This window comes from Poromitra crassiceps, assembly GCF_964638095.1.
Source record: "Poromitra crassiceps genome assembly, chromosome: 1".
Lineage (NCBI taxonomy): Eukaryota > Metazoa > Chordata > Actinopteri > Beryciformes > Melamphaidae > Poromitra > Poromitra crassiceps.
In genome coordinates this window covers 97,359,709-97,383,250 of record NC_139623.1, presented here as the reverse complement: position 1 = coordinate 97,383,250, position 23,542 = coordinate 97,359,709, and the positions used below count along the sequence as shown (strand labels likewise).

Below are 23,542 nucleotides of genomic sequence, written 5' to 3'. Positions count from 1 at the left end.
TGTTATGTGGTCTCTCCTGTTTCTAAATATATCTGAACCGTTTGGTTTGAACAAATAAACCTATTTTATAAGCATTTTAGGAAATTTATATGGGAAAATAAATGGCGGATGAAATTATCTGGTACAGTGCTGAAGCAGGAAGTAGGCGGTCACTTTGCCTCTCTATAGTGACGTCAGTACGTCGTCAGGTGACGTCCTACGTTGTGGGCGGGACTTCTCTCTACAACGCTCGCTCCCACCAATCGCAAGCTTTCTTAGTAAAATATGAAAATGGCGGCTCTCTGTAGTGAGTTTGGGGACTTGGTACAAATCAAAAAGCAACTTATATCGGTGATATCTCTTTGTAAAGAGAGAGGTCTTGTACATAGCGTGAAGTGGTAAGACTGTCTGTGACTAATTTCACGTTACTGTGTGTCTCTCTATTTTTATCATGCAGTAACGTTAGCTAAGCATTGCGGTTAGCACTGTCAGTTAGCTAGGCTAGCAGCAGTGTAGTACACTTTTCAGTGATAATACTGTATATTCCAGTCCTTTAGACACTGTAATCGGTACCTTATATTCCCGTTAGGACGGTGGTTAAATACCCAATGACGACCGTATATCTAAAATAAATGTCATTTCTATTGAATAGAGAAGAGTGCCTACAATAGATCTGTTTTGGTAGTGAGATATCCAGATGTTCTGATGTAGTATGAATGAACCTTGAGCGTGAAATGGGTTAAATCTTGTTTGATTGCTTCAGAGTACCGTTACTTCAGGTAGCTTGTTCTTGAACATTTGAGACTTGGTCTTTGTTTAGAAATAACAGTACGTTAGGCTATGATTGATTACAACTTTTAAGTTGTGATCATCACAACCTTCTTCTCTTTTCCTAAATGCAATATTCAAACGTTGATATAGGACCTATATCAACATACATACATACACACATAGATACGTTTGTGTAATTGTGTTCGATATGGTTGGAATTCTAGAGAAAATAAACTACAGTATGACCCTTTTTGCTGGGGACTCCCTGGAACCCCCTCAAGGACCCCTGGTGGTCCTCAGAACCCACTTTGAGAACCACCCATATAGGCAACTCCTCCTAAAACTCCATTGTGGATTAACTTGCTTTTAAAACCTTAGGGATCTCGCGTGCTCGATTCCTAGGCTCGTCCGCTGAGTGGGCTCGCGGCCCGGGCCCACTGATGATGTCATCAGTGGGATTTATGACATCACTGATGATGTCACAGTGGGATCAGGGATTTATGACATCACTGATGATGTCACAGTGGGATTTATGACATCACAAATGATGTCACAGTAGGATTTATGACATCACTGATGATGTCACAGTGGGATTTATGACCTCACTGATGATGTCACAGTGGGATTTATGACATCATGGATGATGTCACAGTGGGACTTATGACATCACGGATGATGTCACAGTGGGACAGACACACAGAGCCGTGTGGGGATATAGGGTTGGGTACCGAAATGGTACCGGTACTTTTACAACCAATGCTACCGGTACCGAATTGCAACCCAGATTTAGGTGCCATGCCCGAGTTGCTGAGTGAAATATCCGCCCTCCGGTGCTCCGAAACGGGCGCTGCACGCACCTTCACTAACATTCTAGGGCATAACACATAACATTATCGTTTGAAATCCTCTTTACAGCCTCTTTAAATAAAAAAATAGGTTTAAATATATAAGTACCGTGTCAGGCACCGTTTAGGCACCGGTACCGTTTTAGAAGTATCGTTTTAGCACCGGTATCGAAAAATATGAAACGATACCCATCCCTATTTATATACTGATGATGATGATGATGATCATCAGCAGCAAGTGGCTATCATAGGTAAGATAGTTACTCCTACTAGAAACTAGTAGTGACTTGGTGTGGTAATGTCAAATGTTTCCTGTGTCTCTATTCTAGGGCATCAGAACTGGCCTTTGCCTTGGACCCTCTTCCCAAGGATGAATTACCGCCACCGCCTCCTTTTACTGAGGTTTGTACACAGAGAGGCCAGTGACTATTTTGCTATCAATGGTTTTTCCATTATTAAAGTGCCCCCCTGCTGACAGTTTTCCATTTAGAAAACAAGACTGGCTGGGTTCACTTGCACCGTGAAGCACCTGAAATGTGTTTCCATAAACATTTAGACAAAAAATTACCTGTTCATTTAATATTTGTTTAGTTTTCTCTGACAACTGAGGAAGAAATATCTAACATGATCCAGACTGAGGAAGAGATATCTAACATGATCCAGACTGAGGAAGAGATATCTAACATGATCCAGACTGAGGAAGAGATATCTAACATGATCCAGACTGAGGAAGAGATATCTAACATGATCCAGAATGAGGAAGAGATATCTAACATGATCTAGACTGAGGAAGAAATATCTAACATGATCCAGAATGAGGAAGAGATATCTAACATGATCCAGACTGAGGAAGAGATATCTAACATGATCCAGACTGAGGAAGAAATATCTAACATGATCCAGAATGAGGAAGAGATATCTAACATGATCCAGACTGAGGAAGAGATATCTAACATGATCCAGACTGAGGAAGAGATATCTAACATGATCCAGACCGAGGAAGAGATATCTAACATGATCCAGTTGATCTGTTTATTGGAGGGTGTATGGTGAGGTTTAGCCCCATTACGTTCCCGTTGCCCATTGCCAATCAATGGCTCTGGGACTGGGTCACATAAGGTTACTATCCGTGATGTGAGGTACAGAGTGGAAAAGGATTCCTTACGCGTTTCCAACGTCGTATCTCAGATTTGAAGATATAATATTCCTCTTACGGAAGCCAGCAGTATGTGTTTAAAGGTGTTTAAAATGATATTCCTGTGTGAAACAACTGTTTAAAAGCAGTCTTTCGACAGCCTATTCTGAATTTACAGCAGAGGGTGTTTGATATTACTATCACGGTGCACCGCTTGCAAGCAAACAACATTGCAGTCACACGGATACGGCGGCGCAGTGATCAAATCCAGCACACCTGGGAAGCAAAACACGTCATGGAATACTCAAACTCCCAAGGTTCCTGTTGGCACTAAATTCGGCACAGGATGTCGAAAGACTGCTTTTAAATACTTGTTTCACACAGGAATATCATTTTAACACCTGGACATACTGCTGGCTTCCGCAAGAGGAATATTATATCTCAGAATTTGCGATACGACGTCGGAAACGGGTAAGGAACCATTTTAACCACTTGGTACCTCACAACACGGATAGTAACCTTATATGACCAAGTCGATGTGGCGATGTGAATGTAATGTGCCTAGGTGAGGTTTTATTGCAAACATTCATATTTTTTTCAGAGCTTGAAGGAGAATTCTGTTTTTTTACACCCCAGACCTTATTTCCATCTTAAAATATGATGTATTATAATATTAATCACCCAGAGAACTTTGGTTTCATTCTGATCGCCATAGAAGATATTCAGGTCCGAGTAGAATCCGAACTGGCCAAAACGGGCGAAAACGGGGCATACGTAGTACACACTGTAAATAATGTATTTTCTGCAACGTAGCGGTTCATATCCTCATAATATCTTGTCCATAAATGAACGTGAATCCGTCTAGTCTCCTCTGGGCTGCCTCGTGCAGCTTCGGGCAGCATCGGTTTCCTCATCCGGGGTCTGTGAATCCAACTCTCGCCCCAAGTCCCGCTGAAGTCTCCTGTTTCCTGCTGACTCCTTTGTCTACCTGACTATTGTCTACCAGGAATCACCGCGCACCGGGGCCATTTTCCCGCGACTATTGACTTCGACTTGTTTACAACAAGAAAGACCCACTCCTCTGCTATCTTTTTCTTCTCAGCTCAGGGAGGGAAAGCTGTCCAGTTGCCCCCTGGTGGTCACATTCAAAACTGTGTTTGTGTAGATAAATTACAGAAGTGAATTTCATCTGAACACCAATGTAATTTTTTTTAAAGGGGTCTTTTTCGTGGTCTGATAAAATTGGGTTTTTATAAGGTTTGTGGCCAAGAAAATAACTATGTATTATTGTTTATAAGTTCACCTATTTTGAGAATTGTATTCAGAAAATCTCATTAATTTAATAATTTTTGAAAATAAGTTTGTATTTGTCAATGAGAAGATGGAGACCAACCAGCCTTTCTGTGACTTCTAACACGCAAAACAACACAAATTCACCATAGAGATAAGCTTCTTTGATCTTTTCTGCCTTTCATGTCTCTCTCTCTGTCCCATATAGGAAGATGCCCAGGACCTGGATGCCCTTGCACTGGCCAAGTCCTACTTTGACCTAAAAGAGTATGACCGTGCTGCTTACTTTCTGAGAGGCTGTCGCAGTCAGAAGGCCTATTTCCTCTACATGTACTCTCGCTATCTGGTGAGTTTGATGTTTTACTTTTTTCCTCTCTTGCAATTTGCATAACAAGGGTGCTTGACTGTCTTAATACTGGTGAACTATATTCAAAGTATCCCACACTGATGACAGAGTCACCCCCCTTTTTTCTCTCTTCAGTCAGGAGAGAAAAAGAAGGATGATGAGACCGTGGACAGCCTGGGTGAGGAACTGTCATTTTGGATTAATTAGACTAAAGAAGGATGTGGTTCCCTTGGCCTCCAGCTGTACTTAGTCATTGTGTTCCTGTGCTGTATGGTTGTAGGTCCTCTGGAGAAGGGTCAGGTGCGCAATGAAGCGTTGCGAGAGCTGAGGGTGGAGCTGAGTAAGAAGCACAGTGCGGGAGAGCTGGACGGGTTCACCCTCTACCTGTAAGAGCCTTATGACTCCACCTGTATGACTCCACACACTCTCCTCTCATATTCTGCAGATTTTCATCACTCAGGAGACCTCACAATCTCTGTTCAAATTGCACCTTCTGGGTTTTCTTTTTTGGCAGAGCATTGTCACTTTTCAGCATGCACACCTCCAAAGAAGTTCAGGAGTAGCCAATCTCCTTGGGGATCCAATGTCCCCACAATGATTCAGGATCCCCCCACAGCTTTCAATATGAATAAATGAAAGCTGTGAAATGTGATTCTTGAAGAGAGATCCAGGGCAAAGGATGAGCACATGTTACATGGATCTACTTTTCATCTGTGATTGTGTTACACGTAGGGCTGGGCGATAGTTCAATATGATCGTTTATCATCTTTCAATTGAATCTCGTGAGGATATGGTGATTTTTTGGATATCATGACACAATTTTGCTGTCTAAATTGATGACAACAAGCAAATTGTACTCACAAAATGTATAAAAAAAAGTATGAAACATTTTTTTATGAATATTATTTGACTATTTCTATTTTGTTTGACAGTGAACAACCATTCAGTTCAACTGGATATAATAATTTTGCTACATGAGCCATATCGTGATATATATCGACATTTTCTTGTAGGAAAGTGACTGGTGTTAGTGGGTGACTTTTTTGTAAAGTTCTATAGAGGTAGATGGACTAAATGTAATCTTTTCGACTGAAATGAAACATTTTAAATGAGTGGTGTAAGAGGAAATAACTGCCGTTCTGTGAACATTTGAGAAACTAGAAATCTTCTACGCTATGCTCGCTCGATTTGCCCGCTCTGCAGCTCGTCCCCTGCACAGGCTCGCATACGCAGCTCGGCCGCTGCGTGGCTTCACACAATTTCTCAACTTCGCATCACTGATGACATCACTCACTGATGACATCACAATTGCTCCAGTAACCATCACTGATCACATCATGGAGTGCTCGAGTGACATCACTCAGCACACAATTGCTCAACTTTGCATCACTGATGACGTCAGTGAGTGATCAGTAATGAGAGAAAAGTAGAATGCCCACATTGCATATACTTCACCTATGACATCATCAGTGACATCACACTTGCTCGAGTAACCATCACTGATGACATGGCATCACTGAACTATAGTCTTTCATCAGTGACATCATCACTGAACTATAGCCTTGTGTGTGTGTGAGAATTTATGACATCACTGATGATATCACAATGCCTATGTATGACATCACTGATAATGTCATCAGTGACATCATCACTGAACGATAGCCTTGTGTGTGAGGCGCATTCCTTTATCGCAAAATAACTGGGACGTTGAGGCTAAATGACGTCGCATCTGTTTTGTTAGCATTCCATTTGCAGAAAACTTGGGCATTTTGCGCATACAAACACAGCGTGCATTCCTTTATAACTGGGAACTGGTAATCTTATGAGGTTCATTAATTCACTGATGATGTCATTTATGACATCACTGATGATGTCATCAGTGGGACAGACAGAGCCCTAGCTCCATTTCACTGAACTAGCCTTGTGTGTGTGAATTTATGACATCACTGATGATGTCACAATGCCTATGTATTGAAGAGAAACTCCGCACATCTTTCAGGACAGGTGCGTCGGGCAAAGAAAAATGCCTATGTATGACATCACTGATGACATCAGTCACTGATGTCATCTGTGACATCATCACTGAACTATAGCCGTGTGTGCGAGTAATTCACTGATGCCATTTATTACATCACTGATGATGTCATCAGTGGGACAGACAGAGCTCAGACAGACAGACAGACAGAGCCCTACTGTAGCTCCCATTTATATACTACTGATTGATTTTGTGTGTGTGTGTGTGTGTGTGTGACAAAACAGGTATGGAGTGGTGCTGCGAAAGCTGGACCTACTGAAGGAGGCGGTGGATGTGTTTGTGGAGGCGACTCATGCCTTGCCTCTTCACTGGGGAGCCTGGCTGGAGCTTTGTAACCTTGTTACCAATATAGAAATGGTAGATATCTTTGTTTTTATCCCATACAGAAATGGTAATTGGCATTGTGTCAATAGACCTCTGTACCAAAGCCTACTCTACCCTTTTATAACCCATACTCCATTATCTGAATGTGTTTACTTTAAATTCATACTGTTACTCTTTTTTTTGTTATCAAATATTTATTCATTATTTTCAGAGCACGAAAAACAAACAGACAAACAAAAAATATACAACCAAAAACAACAACAGAACAAAGCTTTGTCCCACATCCAGCACATTATTACATCACAGCACAGAATTACAGCACAGAATTGATGACATCACTGAAACAACTGTGATGTCAACAGTGAGTGACGTCATCAGTGATGCCATCACCAATGATGCCACTCATACAATTACAATAGGTTTTTACTATATAGTGCGGCGTTCCGCATCTGGGGTCCCTAGATTTCGGGGCCAATCCCAGGAGAGAGTAAAGTCAGAGTCCTGAGATCAAAGTCAGAATTGATGACATCACTGAAGTCACTCAAGCAACCTTGATGTCATCAGTAAGTGACATTATCAGTGACGCCATCAGAGATGACCTCACCAATGATGCCACTCAAGCAATTACAATCTCACTAATATAATAGGGCGGTGCTCCACGTCCAGGGCCCCCAGACTTCTGCGACATCAATGTGGGCCCACAAGCACACAAAAAAGGGTGGCGCAATACAACGTGTGGATAAAGAAACCTCAATATTCTTTGTTTGTGCAGATGCATAGCTAATAGAAAGTCCAGAGTGTGTATAATAGGGAGTGATATGAGCAACGAGGTATAAAAAGATGCACGATGACAGTTGATATTAGCACCCGCTGACAAAAGTCAAAGTAAAAAAAAGTCATAAGACAAAAGTCTCAGAGTAAAACATTGGCACCGTTCCGAAAGGTCAGACGACAAACCGACAGAACAGGGATTCACCCGCGTCCAAAGGTGGGATGTTTTATGCAACCTAAAGCAGAGCAGTTCTCCCATTCGGCCCAGTGAACATGCACATCCCGAAAAGCACTGTGTCTGCACCTGCCAGTGGGGTACCATGGCAGGAGCAGGCACAGCAATGTACCAAATTAAATCATGTTGCCAAATGTAACCTCATTCCCGGGGCAAAATCAAGTCTACTTGCGTGTTTGTATTGACTTTGTATGTAATCTCGTCGCCTTGGTGGGAATGCACAGTTAGGAAACAATATTTTATATACCGTAAATTCCGGACTATAAGGCGCACCGGTATATAAGCCGCAGCAGCAAAATTGACTGTTTTTTACATATATAAGCCGCACCGGACTATAAGCCGCGGGTGTTTTGATGTTTAATTACCATATGTAAGGGTTTGTGCACAGAGAGGAATGTCGGGAAAGAGATGGCTGTTTGGGGAAGCTCCCATTTATTAACATTTCAACAAAAGGTGCTGTCAACAATCAAACCAGGTACCGTAATCCTTGTCTTCATCTTTTAGGTGAAGGTGCAGCGTCAAAAACAGAGTCAGAGTCAAAGTCAAGTCACTAATCCTCGTCTTCCTCTTCTTCCTCCGTACTGAAACCAGCAAAGTCCTCAACTTCAGTGTCGGAAACAAACAGGTTCAGGGTGGCTTCGTCAACCACTCTCCTCTCTCCTTCGTTGTCACTCTCAAAACCAAGGAACTCCTCTTCGTCACTGTCGGTGTCGGAATCGAACAGCCTCTGAAGGCGCCCAGCTGTGCCGGCGTCATCATCACGCAGCAGTCCAGCCTTTCGGAACCCGAATGGAGTTTGTGGTCTTGATGGCTGCTTTCACGGAATCTGTTATATGAGCCCTCATGCTGTCGAGAACGAGCAAAGCTTTTTTTTGGTGAAAGAATCCTCCAGGGCGCTTGACGTAGCACTCAGCCAGCCACTCCTTCATGACACTTTCCATCATCCACCCTTTCTTGTTGACTCTGAGGCATATCCCACTGGGAATTTTCTCTTTCGGCATCGTAATCCGCTTAAAAATCACCATTGGCGGCAGCTTTACTCCAGATGCAGAGCAGGCCAGAACACAAGTGAAATTCGTTCTCTCGTGCCCAGTGGTTCTCAATGTGATCGACGATTCACCTTTCTTGTTAACAGTCCGAGTGAGTGGCAGGTCGAACGTCAAAGGCACTTCATCCATATTTATGATCTGCTCCGGTTCGATGGAATATTCCTTGATCTTCCTTTGTGTGAATTCGCCGAAGTTTGTGATTTTCTCCTGGTAGTCGGGGGAGGGAGTTGTTGGCCGAGTGGCCGTTTGCTTACCGTAATTACCATATGTAAGGGGTCACGCACAGAGGGGATTGTCGGGAAAGAGATGGCTGTTTGAGGAAGCTCCCATTTACCGTATTACCGTAACATTTCAACAAAACAACATAACACAACACCACCTTTGTTTATTTTTACAGTGCACACAGTGTCCGCGGTGTGGTGAAAAGAGGGCAAGAGAGGAAATTAAAACAGAAGTGGATTTATAGTTAGAAAGAGTGCTAAAAAAGAGAGATTTTATTTGTATTTTTTTTTTTTTTTCTGAAAAAATCCATAGATAAGCCGCACCGTTATATAAGCCGCAGGGCCAAAAAACGGGGGAAAAGCCGCGGCATATATATATATATATATACCGTAAATTCCGGACTATAAGCCGCACCTTTTTTCCCGTTTTTTGGCCTTTTTTGGCCCCTGCGGCTTATATAACGGTGCGGCTTATCTATGGATTTTTTCCAAAAAAAAAAAAAAAAAATCTCTCTTTTTTAGCACTCTTTCTAACTATAAATCCACTTCTGTTTTAATTTCCTCTCTTGCCCTCTTTTCACCACACCGCGGACACTGTGTGCACTGTAAAAAACAACACAGGTGGTGTTGTGTTATGTTGTTTTGTTGAAATGTTAATAAATGGGAGCTTCCTCAAACAGCCATCTCTTTCCCGACAATCCCCTCTGTGCATGAACCCTTACATATGGTAATTAAACATTAAAACACAATAAAAAAAATAAAAAAAAATACCATTAAAACACCCGCGGCTTATAGTCCGGTGCGACTTATATATGTAAAAAACAGTCAACTTTGCAGGTGCGGCTTATACACCGGTGCGCCTTATAGTCCGGAATTTACGGTATATATATATATATATTTGTTGCTATCTAATCTATGCAAAGAAATGGACAATAAAAGCTCCATTTGATTGATTTAAATTGATTCCACCAACTCCGGTCTCTTGGCTTTCCTCCCCAGCTGAAGTCCCTTTCTCTACCAGACTGCTGGATCCGAGACTTCTTCATGGCCCACATGTACACAGAGCTGCAGATGATCAAAGAAGCTTTGCAGAAATACCAGAGTCTCCTCGAGGCCGGCTTCTCCAAGAGCACCTACATCATCTCACAGATCGCCGTGGCATACCACAACATCAGAGGTTTCATCTTTTACCTTGTTGGGCGGATGGGAACTGTAGGAAGACTAATAGGGACAGGTTGTTTCTGACAGTGGTGTTTCTCTGTTAATTTCAGATATTGATCAAGCCTTGGCTCTGTTCAATGAGTTAAGGGAACAGGACCCTTATCGCATTGAGAACATGGACACATTCTCCAACTTGCTCTATGTCAAAGTGAGTGCGCCACCGTAATGTATAATGTCATATGATACTGAAGCCTTCCTCAAGGACACTCAAGCAGGGCAGACACAGGGGTTCGCTACACCAGTGGTCCCCAACCACCGGACCGGTACCGGGCCGCAACGCATTTGGTACCGAGCCGCAAGCCGGTCCAAAATAAATAAATAATAATAATAATAATAATAATAAACATAGGCTATAATATTATAGGCTGTGTGTGGTAGTTGAAACATAGTTTCAAGTTGACGTTGATTTATGTTTGTAGTTAAAACAAAAACATAAATACTGTATAGGCTACATACAGTACAACACAAAAGGCTGTTATTTACCCTTTGTCGCAACCTGGTGAGTAAATATATATGTAACTAAAACCATTCAAATTGACAACCGGTCCGCGACTTTTTTTTCCATGTATCTACCGGTCCTTGGCACAAAAAAGGTTGGGAACCCCTGCGCTACACCACCTTGAGCTTTGAATATTAGCTTGTTCCATAATTCATATTAGGGGGTTTCAAACGTTTTCAGCACAAATCCTTGTGAAAAATGTAGTCCCAACCTTACCCTTGGATTTTAGGCTCATACACATTGCCCCTCTTGTCATGTATGAACCAATAAGCAAGCCTGAAGAAACCAGGCTGACCATTGCCTTTCTGCTTCCACAGAGCATGAAGCCAGAGCTGAGCTACTTGGCCCACAACCTGGTGGAGATAGACAAGTACAGAGTGGAGACCTGCTGTGTTATTGGTAAGTGTTGAGCCAATGAGATTAACATTAATGCTAAACTGTTTCTCTATAGATCTCTATTTTCTTATATATATTTCTATTCTATGTTATGTGTTTGTTGTTCTATGGACCCCTCTGAGCTGTGTCCTGAATAAAGTTTGAATTTAATTGAATTGAAAAACTATACCAAATCAATTTTGTCCTTCTTAAAATGTTCAACTATATTTTTTCTATTTTATTGTAGATGTCATACTTTCTCGTGTGTGAATTAAATTAAATTACCATAACATATAGTGCCATTTCTATGACCAATACTCATCATCAAATTAAAATGTAAACATTTTTGGCCTTGAATGTCCTTGGCCTTCTTTTCATTGGCCACCACAACCTCTTGGGTCTTATGTAACGAGGAAATGAATGCATGAATTCCCTTTAAATGGATCCCAGTTAGCTTGACATCAATCTGGGAACCCAGAGTCTTATCAGGCTGACGACTAATAAGACTCTGGGACAGGATATTTTGGGGTTTCCGAAAATACTTCTGCTTCCGTCATTGTTTACAGTCCGACGACGTCTCATTTTGGCTCTGTACACCACGACAATGGACTGGAAATTAAACAAATGTGCTTTAACTGCAGACTTCCATCTTTAATTTGAGGGCATTTACATCCATATCAGGTGAACAGTGTAGGAAAGGATTACATATAATATAGTATATAATGAGGAATGAGGAAATACTGCAGCTGTGTAATTTCCTCTTAGAATACATTTCACAAACTTGCTTGCAGAAATTGTTTCTATTGAATTGACTGCATTATTTTTGTGTTTTTATCTTTCTTTCAAATGTCAGTTTTTTCTAACTTGCCTTGTTTTTAGTTTCCTATAATGCACAGTACAAATTACGATTATTTTGAACTCCAACAACGCTGACTAGTAAACAAGCTCTTTCCTGCACAAGTGCTGGTGAGCAACGTGTGTAAGCTCTCCTCTGTCTCATCCATAGGGAACTATTACAGCTTGCGCTCCCAGCATGAGAAGGCGGCTCTGTACTTCCAGCGGGCCCTGAAGCTTAACCCTCGCTGTCTGGGCGCCTGGACCCTCATGGGCCACGAATACATGGAAATGAAGAACACTTCGGCTGCCATCCAGGCCTACAGGTCAGACTAACAAGAATGGAGAAAGTTTTTTTTTATCTTTGCCAGATATCTCAGTGGGAGTTGAGGGAGGGGAGAGCGTTACTCATTCACATTCCTCACCTTGGTTTTCACAGCAGGGATGCAAATGAGCTGTATTCATATTTGTACTTGTTTTCATCCTATCAGACATGCCATCGAAGTGAACAAGCGAGACTACCGTGCCTGGTATGGCCTAGGACAGACTTACGAGATCCTCAAGATGCCCTTTTACTGTTTGTACTACTATCGAAAGGCTCATCAGCTCAGGTATGGGTTTTGATCATAAAATAAGGCTTCATTAAAAAAGGACTTTCATGGCGAATGGTTGTTTCTGACGTACAACAATGCATTTCTGTAGGCCCAATGACTCACGCATGTTGGTTGCACTGGGTGAGAGCTACGAAAAGCTGTCGCAACAAGTAGAGGCCAAGAAGGTACGTAAGCAATATTAGAACTGTGTCCTGTCCCAGGTTTCCATATTCACCTCACTGAGGTCTTGGTTTGGTTTGATTGTTCATTTGACTGGTCCATGATGTTCTTTTTGCCTAGTGTTACTGGAGGGCGTACTCTGTGGGAGACGTTGAGAAAATGGCTCTACTCAAACTGGCAAAGTAAGTTTTGACTCTGATGAAGACGCAGTAGGCGTTGAAACGTTAGTCATTGAATAAAGCAATTTCCCAGTGAATCGTGTGCTCCAGGATCCTCTTTGGTTTGTCCATTGAACTTTTGGCAAAGTAAGTCTCCAGCATAGATGTCAAGCAACCACAGTTCTGTGTTTCGCCTTACATGTAACCAAAGACTATTTACTTTGAAGATATTTTGCTTATTCGTCCTCATCTATAGCCTAACTGTTTGACAGGCTCCATGAACAGCTGAATGAGTCGGATGATGCTGCCCAGTGTTACATCATTTACATCCAAGACATTTTCTCTTGTGGGGTGAGCGATGAAGTGTGTGTCTGTCAACATTTGCATGTAGTTAAAGTGAAATTAACCTGTTGGTATTGGTTTGTAAGTTTAATGGCATTTACTTTGGGAAAATGTTCATGGATCGAGATGTCAAGATGTGCATCCTAAAAGATTGTTGTGGATTTGCAAGCAAAGGTCTCAGAATGGCTAATTCATGACTAACTTTTTGGTAGGTATCAGTTTTGAACATAACTTTATTCTCAGTTAAATGTTTGGCCACAACAGGAGCAGCTGGAGCATGCAGAGGTGAGCACAGCCCTGCGCTACCTGGGTCAGCACTACTTCAAGAACAAGCTGTACGACGAGGCAGCACTCTGCGCTCAACGCAGCTGTGACTACAATGATGTAAGTACGCCTGCATAACCTCTGCACTGGTATTGTTCATCATCTTTCAGTGGAATCGTATTGTAATGATAGGATATTGTGATACACAATGCTGTTGTGTAAATTGTTAAGTTAATTTGATTTAAAAGCTCATTTTAAGGAATATTATTTGAGTATTGTTTGATATCACACTGTGCAGTTCAAGGGCATGAACAAGCAGTGTTGGGGAGTAGTGAACTACATGTTGTTGAACTACATAGTTTAACTACATTTTGCAGTAGCTTGGTGGTAGTTCAACTACATTCATATTTGCGTAGTGAGCCAAGTAGTTAAACTACTTTGATGGTCATTTTTGTGTAGTTTAACTACTCAAACTACAATTTTGGGGAATAAAATTAAAAGAATATACATATTTATTTTATTTTACCATAACTGTTTAACCAGAACCCCCTTTGACAGCCTGCCTCTTTTTCTTTCACCCTGATTGCTTTGAAGGCAGCATAGACCGTGAAGGCAGTGAGGATCCCACTAACGTTACTGTACTTCTTGACACAAAGCCAACGCTGCCTCTGATTGGCTTGCCTTGATATTCTTACCCTAACCTTAACCAATCCTAGTCACTCTTTACATGTTATTTGTCTGATAAAACAAAACCCAGAAGAACCCAGATTTGTTTACAACAAAAGTATAACATTGAATGTATTTGGTGTCAATAAACTCAATTGAAAGGCATTTCAATCATGAGAGACTCGTAATATAATTTTAACAAACTTTATTGAATCAGAATAGACAGTTTGAGTATGGCGTATGACTCCATGATGTGACGCTCCTCTTGCTTATGAGAGAGGGGCGTCAGTGCTGTATGAGATAGGACATCCCCCGATGTGACGCTCCTCTTGCTTATGAGAGAGGGGCGTCAGTGCTGTATGAGATAGGACATCCCCCCTAAGGGGATTTGTTTCCAACAGGAGTCATGACATTGGTGGTGATCTGGGGAGGTGGTGGGATGAAGCTTTTTGCTCTGGAGATGCTGGATGAATGCGTGATGCTGACACAAGGTGAGTGATGACTGCACAAGTGTGATTTAAGCTGTGGTGATGGGGGCTTTATATAGTACCAGGAGAAGGGCATTTATGATGTCATAACTGATGTCATTTATGATGTCACAACTGATGTCATTTGGGAGAAGGGCATTTATGATGTCATAACTGATGTCATTTATGATGTCATTTATGATGTCATAACTGATGTCATTTGGGACGTCATGGAGAAGGGGACGTCGGAGATGGAGACGTCATTTAGTGACGTCATTTGGGCTGAGGGTTATGACAGCATGGGGTGCTCTATTAATGCCTTATTTGGTCTTCCATGATTGAACTACAGTCTGCGACTACACTTCAATCATGAGAGACTCGTAATATAATTTTAACAAACTTTATTGAATCAGAATAGACAGTTTGAGTATGGCGTATGACTCCATGATGTGACGCTCCTCTTGCTTATGAGAGAGGGGCGTCAGTGCTGTATGAGATAGGACATCCCCCAAAGGAATTTAAAGTTATTTCAGGAACTGGGAGAGTGAAAACGGGGGTCATGGAGCTCGCCTGGGGTATGCTTTAGTCAGGTCGTGGGCTGACGGGGGGAGAATTTAGGCATGTCGGGAGATGAGGGGCTGACCGGGGTTTTTTAAGGCAAAGCGGGGTTGCAAGGGCGTGGATGTGGATAGCCCGGGCATGGGCGCATTGATGAGGAAAAGGAGAGTTTGATCACCACCAACGAAGTGCTTGTTGCCTCTTTAGTCATGGAAGGAGGGATCTTTGGGCTGATTATATGGTGTCTTGCTCTGGTCGAATGAAAGATGCATAGGCGGATGAGGACCAGCGCCCCAGTTGTTGAAGGGAGGCGGAGGACGCCCCCTGCATGGCTGCTGATGTGGCTGCTCCGATCCTGAAGGAGTGACTGGAATAGTTCTCTGCAGGGATGTTGCATTTCTGGAGTGTGGTCTTGAAGTGAAGGATGAACCAGGATCCTGTCATGTGATGATGGGGAGAGATGAGGAAAAGGGGGCCAAGGGCTGATTGAGGTTTATGCAAATGCCGGAATGATGGGTTATGCAGATCGTCGGGACATTGGCTGACTTGTCAGGACGTGGGCTGACTGAAGTTTAAGCAGGATGCAGGGATAATGGGTTGAGCAAGTTGTCAGGATGTGGACTGACTTCTCGGGACGTGGGCTGACAGGTTTAAGCAGAATGCAGAGATAATGGGTTGAGCAAATTGTCAGGACGGGGGCTGACTTGTCAGGACATGGGCTGACTGATGTTTAAGCAGAATGCAGGGATGATGGGTTGTGCAAATTGTCAGGACGTGGGCTGACTGAGGTTAAGCAATGGCAAGGACACTTATGGGGTTATATGCAAATTGCCCGGGCATGGGCACCAAACGGGGATTGGGAGAGAAGACCGCCACCAACGAAATGCATTAATACTTCCTACCAATCATGGAAGGAGGCATCTTTGGGCTGATGATATAGCAGCTTGCTCTGGATGGATGTAGGACGCATGGCTGATGAGGACAGCAGCCCAGTTGTTGAAGGGAGGACCCCCCCGGGAGGGGACCACCCCCCATGTCATTTATGATGTCATAACTGATGTCATTTGGGAGAAGGGCATTTATGATGTCATAACTGATGTCATTTATGATGTCATTTATGATGTCATAACTGATGTCATTTGGGACGTCATGGAGAAGGTGACGTCGGAGATGGAGACGTCATTTAGTGACGTCATTTGGGCTGAGGGTTATGACAGCATGGGGTGCTCTATTAATGCCTTATTTGGTCTTCCATGATTGAACTACAGTCTGCGACTACACTTCAATCATGAGAGACTCGTAATATAATTTTAACAAACTTTATTGAATCAGAATAGACAGTTTGAGTATGGCGTATGACTCCATGATGTGACGCTCCTCTTGCTTATGAGAGAGGGGCGTCAGTGCTGTATGAGATAGGACATCCCCCAAAGGAATTTAAAGTTATTTCGGGAACTGGGAGAGTGAAAACGGGGGTCATGGAGCTCGCCTGGGGTATGCTTTAGTCAGGTCGTGGGCTGACGGGGGGAGAATTTAGGCATGTCGGGAGATGAGGGGCTGACCGGGGTTTTTTAAGGCAAAGCGGGGTTGCAAGGGCGTGGGTGTGGATAGCCCGGGCATGGGCGCATTGATGAGGAAAAGGAGAGTTTGATCACCACCAACGAAGTGCTTGTTGCCTCTTTAGTCATGGAAGGAGGGATCTTTGGGCTGATAATATGGTGTCTTGCTCTGGTCGAATGAAAGATGCATAGGCGGATGAGGACCAGCGCCCCAGTTGTTGAAGGGAGGTGGAGGACGCCCCCTGCATGGCTGCTGATGTGGCTGCTCCGATCCTGAAGGAGTGACTGGAATAGTTCTCTGCAGGGATGTTGCATTTCTGGAGTGTGGTCTTGAAGTGAAGGATGAACCAGGATCCTGTCATGTGATGATGGGGACAGATGAGGAAAAGGGGGCCAAGGGCTGATTGAGGTTTATGCAAATGCCGGAATGATGGGTTATGCAGATTGTCGGGACATTGGCTGACTTGTCAGGACGTGGGCTGACTGAAGTTTAAGCAGGATGCAGGGATAATGGGTTGAGCAAGTTGTCAGGATGTGGACTGACTTCTCGGGACGTGGGCTGACAGGTTTAAGCAGAATGCAGAGATAATGGGTTGAGCAAATTGTCAGGACGGGGGCTGACTTGTCAGGACATGGGCTGACTGATGTTTAAGCAGAATGCAGGGATGATGGGTTGTGCAAATTGTCAGGACGTGGGCTGACTGAGGTTAAGCAATAGTTGTTGAAGGGAGGACCCCCCCGGGAGGGGACCACCCCCCCCAAAAGAAAAAGGTCAGCGATGACCTGCATTTTTTAAGGTCAGTAATGACCAAGGTCGCAACAACCTGCATGAGCATAGCCAGCAATGGCTTAAAGATGCAATATTTAACCTTTAGCATTATATTATTATGGCATGAAAATGTCTAAAAATGAGTAGACATAATGTTATATTCTTTAGTTGTGCACTTACTTTATCCCAAATTGTATGAGGCAAAGATAGGCTTGATATTTTTCTCATAGTTTTCCTATCTATCCGTTCTATTCCTAATAGATGCACGTTCTGATTTGTGCATTTTGACATTTGGAATATTAAAGGTGGGCTGACCATTGTTAATAAGTACGTTTTCCCCTTGGATTTGACTTTAAGTTGCGTGTCTACAGTATGTCTATTATGGGCCTTTTTCATTTGTTTTGACAGTCGTGTACTGTCACTTCGGGGGAGTTGCACCCGCACCCTCGGCTGAGCTGTTGTACGGTGGACTTAGTTCAGTTGAGGCAGAGACTGGCTGTGGAGACACGCGGTTTTCGTGCCATGACCTTTTTGATTAGTTTTGACGTCCAGCGGGAGGGGGAGCAGTGAATGTGCTGCATCTGTAGAAAGTTTTAAGTCGTCGGCAGACGAGACGATTTCGTCGTAGAAAAATGAGATTCCGTTCCAATTTTCTAAGAGGTGTGCCCAGGGGGTATACTTTTGCTGAAGCCACTGTGCTGTGCCCGGCTATATGCTTTGCTGGAGCCACTGTGCTGTGACCAGGGAGGAGCTCTGCTGAAGCCACTGTGCTGTGACCGGGGATATGCTTTGCTGAAGCCACTGTGCTGTGACCAGGGAGGAGCTCTGCTGAAACCACTGTGCTGTGACCAGGGATATGCTTTGCTGAAGCCACTGTGCTGTGACCGGGGAGGAGCTCTGCTGAAGCCGCTGAGCTGTGCCCAGGGATATGCTCTGCTGAGCCACTGCTGTGACCGGGATACAGTGTTGCCAGATGGCAAATGTTGAATTATCGTACCAGAGGGTCAAAATTATCGTTTTTGGAGTGAAATTATCGTACGCCCCCTCCCCAGCGCGCGTGCCTTCGGCGCGCCTATGTCGGGGGGCTGCGCTGATCACAGGCTACTTTTTGGACTTGGCATGATTTTTCGACACTGTGGTCTCAGCCTGCGTTGCAACAACAACAAAACACCCTGCACGTATTAGCTGCAAATATGTTTGTTTGAAGAGATGATTGTATAAACAGATAGAGTGATAGACGTAGGATTCGTCTAAGTGTCACGAAATGATGAGATTCTCGTACGTTTGGGGGATTTGGGGATTATTGATCGTACATCGTACAGAGGTCAAAATTATCGTACAGGTACGATGATTATCGTACGTCTGGCAACGCTGCCGGGATATGCTCTGCTGTAGCCACTGTGCTGTGACCAGGGATGTGCTCTGCTGAATCTACTGCGCCGTGACCGGGGAATGAGCTCTGCTGACCTGACGAGTTATGCATAACGGAAAGCCGGGTGATGCTGCACTGCACATTAAAGCCGTGGTGGACTGGGAGGAGCACCTTTTGTTTATGATCGAGACTGAAGCTTCGTATGCATTTGCAATACCAGAGTAAATCTCGTAGAGGAAGATCGATTCCCTACTGGGAGAAAGTAGGGAACTCATGGTGCCTCTTTTCTGCAACCATTCACCTCTAGAATACCCCCCAAAAAAAAACTTAATTCAAGCATATGCTGAAGCCAGAACCACCCGCGAGCATTTTTCGGTTGAAAAGACGTTTAAATTTGAAAGTGAAAGTTTTTTCACCCACTATTTGCAGACGTTTATTGAACTTTCAGATTTAGACCATATTTCACCAGGATCTTAAATTAAAATATCAGCGCGCACACGGGATTCGAACCCCGCTTTCCCACCTTCAAGCCAGTCCGCTCTAGCGCTGAGCTATACATTTTCTTATATTTTGAAGGACGGCAACAGCAGAACTGATGATTATCGCCATTTTGCCTGAAGCATGCGACGGGAGACGATAGTGTTGCATCTTGCATTTGCAATGCGCATCTTTGGCAACGCTAGACCAGCCACGCGCATGCGCAGTATAGCATGGAAGGCCGGTGGCCAGCCAGGTAGCTAGCGCGCTACTCAGCATGGCCGGAAAAGTTTACAAGGGTTATACTTTATCTAAATGACTGGGATTGGATCGATGGATTGGATGCGTAAGAGAGGAACCATGCTATGAAAAAGAAAAGGTTGACTGGAAACTGGGACTAGAGGCATGTTGTTAAAACCCGAATGGACACGGGAGAGGGAAGCGGCCGTATGCCGTATGCCGTATGCTAAGGGATTGGCACCCGGCCTGAAATGAGTGCAGCAGCAATGCCGCAACGTTGACTGAAACCAGGGACTAAATGCATGTTTGATAATACCCGACCGGACGCGGGAGAGGGAAGCGGCCGTATGCAACAGGGCAGAGTTGCTCGGGGATTGGCACCCGGCCTGCAATGAGTGCGGCCGCCGGAAGAGACGCCGGCTGAAAAGGGGGGATACGACCTGAAACCTGGGGCAGGGCTGTTTGGGCTGCTGCCGTGGGGAGCGTCCTCGGCCGGGCATCGATGTCGATGAGGGACCCGACCAGTGAAGACATCGTTGCGATCAGGGGATCTTGGAGGCCTGGAGGGGCTGGAGCCTTGGCGCGTCCGCCGAGGAGCCGGCGGTCGTGGTGCGCTTCGCTGGGCCTTTCTTGGAGGTGGACTTCTGGGCTCTTTTGCTGCGGCCACGGCCTCCGGAGTGCTGTGCGGACTGAGATCCGGGGGAGGTGGACTTCTGGGCTCTTTTGCCGCGGCCACGGCCTCCGGAGTGCTACGCGGACTGAGATCCGGGCGAGACGACTTGGACCTCCGTGGCACTGGATCTCTTTTTGCGGCTGCGGCCCCTGGTGAGAGGAGCGCCCCTTGTGACGCCGAAGATGAAGCCTGGGGATTGGAGATTTGCCCGGGGCTGGTCGGGGCGTTGATCGTGCTCTGGAGGAAGGCGTCCAGGCGGGGTTGACCCTTTGCTGCTCGTCTTCAGACTCAGACATGATGATGGACTGAATGAAGCTTTTTGCTCTGGAGATGCTGGATGAATGCGTGATGCTGACACAAGGTGAGTGATGACTGCACAAGTGTGATTTAAGCTGTGGTGATGGGGGCTTTATATAGTACCAGGAGAAGGGCATTTATGATGTCATAACTGATGTCATTTATGATGTCATAACTGATGTCATTTGGGAGAAGGGCATTTATGATGTCATAACTGATGTCATTTATGATGTCATTTATGATGTCATAACTGATGTCATTTGGGACGTCATGGAGAAGGTGACGTCGGAGATGGAGACGTCATTTAGTGACGTCATTTGGGCTGAGGGTTATGACAGCATGGGGTGCTCTATTAATGCCTTATTTGGTCTTCCATGATTGAACTACAGTCTGCGACTACACATCTTTGCTGGCATTATGCTTTTTTGTAGGCTATTATCTTTTATTTCATATAGGCTATCACACATGTACATTCAATTGAAAGTTTTTTTTTTACAAAGTAGTTTGAACTACTTTTTCTGCGTAGCTTGTAGTTTCCTAAACTACATTTCTCGCAGAAAAAGAAAATCAATGCATATTACCCTATAAATAACAATACCTACATTTTCCAGATTATTTTAGTGTCAAGAATTACAGGCACATTTAAGAACACATTTTCACATAGGGTTATCTCAGCTACCTATCAAACAAATGTTCAAATCTACTCTGTAACTTCGGAGCTTTGTGTCAGACGCAACATCACTCAGTTGCACTCAGCAGCAGTTGGACCCTAACTGGCCTGTCTCTCTGTCTTTAGGCTCGTGAGGAGGGCAAGGCTCTGTTGAGACAGATCTCTCAGGTCAGAGATCAGATGGAGACGCCATCGTCAGAACTGTTTGCTCCGCTCTCCAACAACAACACTCCTGTCAGGAGGGTTTCTCCCCTGAACCTGTCCTCCTTTACACCCTGACCCACTCGTCGACTCACCCTCCTACTCAACTGGCCTTAATGGAGTGTTTTTGTGGTTCATGTGACCAAAAATGCTTCATTTATTCTTTTGCAACGCGTTAAAACAAAAAATTGCAAGGCAATTTGACTTTTTCTCTTTGTATGGAGGTTTGGCAAACCTTGCACACCAAGACAATGTTTCAAGGATTTACTTGCCGAGTTGGATTACATTCAAGTTTCAATAGTGTATGAAATTTGCAATCCTTGTCATTTTCTTTGTGGATTGTAAAGGTTCTCTGCTACAAGTGTGTTGTTTTTTGGGGGGGAGGGATCTGAAACCTTATCTCAGTCTCTAGCTGATTTACACACAGTCTAGATCTGGATATATCTACAGTAGTAGTCACAATGGACATGATACCTGGAGCTGTTATGAGGTGGTTACTGGATGAGCTTTTGAAGAATATTCATTCATATTTGTATTAATAAATGTAAATATTAATCTCTTGTGTCGTGCATGAAAACACTGCTTTGAATTGAATAATGTTGGCAGGTACAGTGAAACCATTAGTCAAGTCATTCAATTTGAAAATGTGAATAAAGATTTTTTAAGACACTGCCCCAAGAATTCAACCAGTCAAAGCAACATTTACGTAGGTTTTATTTCAGAACAATCACGTAATTACAACAGATCTGAAGATCAAGAACGGTATAGTTGACAAACATGCACAATTCCAAAGGTGACAAACGAGACTTAACAGGATAATGTGAAAATTAACTATTCAAAACACCACACCCACATTTATACATTTTCATTACGTTACGGGTATTCCAGAATCACCCGCAAACAGAATATCCCAGTTTTATATTTATATATATATATATAAAAGAAAATATATATAGCCTATATATATATAAATATAAAGTTAAGTTTCTTTATTTTCATGTGATAGCCTGACTTTTTGGCCTAGTAGTCCAAGGACCAGGTGAATCTTGAATTTGTGGTTTTGTTCTCTGGTGAAAGGAAACCAAAAAAAAAAAAAAAAACTTCAAAATCAAGTACCACACATGTAGGAATACCAGATGAATACTGTATCAAGCCAAATAAAACATTTGTAACTAAAAGCCATGTTTAATTTAATTTAATTTTTTTCACAAACATGTCAGGGTTATGTCACATAACCCATCACTAAATGTGATATTTGTGCCTGGTCCCAAACTACTGTCAGGCCATGGAACCGTTTGCATATCACAAAAAGACTATGCAATATGTGCAAAAGATGACGCACCAATCTCATCAAGCACTACAGAACATAACACTGTCAAATATAAAGCAATGCCATGCATCAATGTTTGATATTGCAGGTCATCTACCTGTGTGTCTGTTTGTATATATGTTTCATTGCAGGTTTTGTCTAGACAAAAACTAGGCTTGACAAGGAAAAGCTTATCTTTACAGCAAAGGCATAGGGGAGCAGTTGCAGGGGTAAAAGGGTTATATACACACACCCCAACACCTGGGGGCATCTGGCACCACCTCAACTGGAGCCGTTTAGGTATGAACAGCGTGCTTAATGGCACCTCAACAGAAGTGGTTAACAAATCAACTGGAGCTGTTAGGTATGAACAGCTTGCTTAAGGGCACCTCAACAGAAGTGGTTAAAGGAACACTCCGCCCATTTTCAACCAGCTTTGTATCATTAGAACATCAGTAGTATATCAGAAAACTGTAAACGGTTTTCAAGCATGTCATTTAATTTGACAGTTATTGAGTGGTAAAGTGTGGACCAGTGACATCACTGGTCCACACTAACTCAGATTAATAACTCATTAACTCAAATCAACTCTCAATAACTGTCAAACTATTCATCATTCATCTAGTTTGACAGTTATTGAGAGTTGATTTGGGTTAATGAGTTATTAATTTGAGTTAGTGTGGACCAGTGATGTCACTGGTCCACACTTTAACACTCAATAACTGTCAAATTAAATGACAGACTTCAAAACAGTTTACAGTTTTCTGATATACTGCTGATGTTCTAATGATACAAAGCTGGTTGAAAATGGGCAGAG

General features: G+C 43.4%; 1 protein-coding gene across 1 annotated transcript; it reads left to right on the top strand.

Moving 5' to 3' along the window:
* Positions 1–264: 264 nt before the first annotated feature.
* Positions 265–21,965, top strand: cdc23 (CDC23 (cell division cycle 23, yeast, homolog); the record flags this gene model as incomplete). The annotated part of the gene is made up of 16 exons (XM_083641945.1): positions 265–377; positions 1,925–1,997; positions 4,229–4,366; positions 4,502–4,544; positions 4,647–4,752; positions 6,626–6,758; positions 10,001–10,178; positions 10,273–10,370; positions 11,039–11,120; positions 12,103–12,256; positions 12,422–12,541; positions 12,633–12,708; positions 12,824–12,885; positions 13,134–13,212; positions 13,468–13,587; positions 21,342–21,965. 16 exons carry the CDS (start codon positions 265–267, stop codon positions 21,492–21,494), a joined length of 1,728 nt encoding a protein of 575 aa, XP_083498071.1. The 3' UTR covers positions 21,495–21,965.
* Between the last annotated feature and the right edge of the window lie 1,577 nt (positions 21,966–23,542).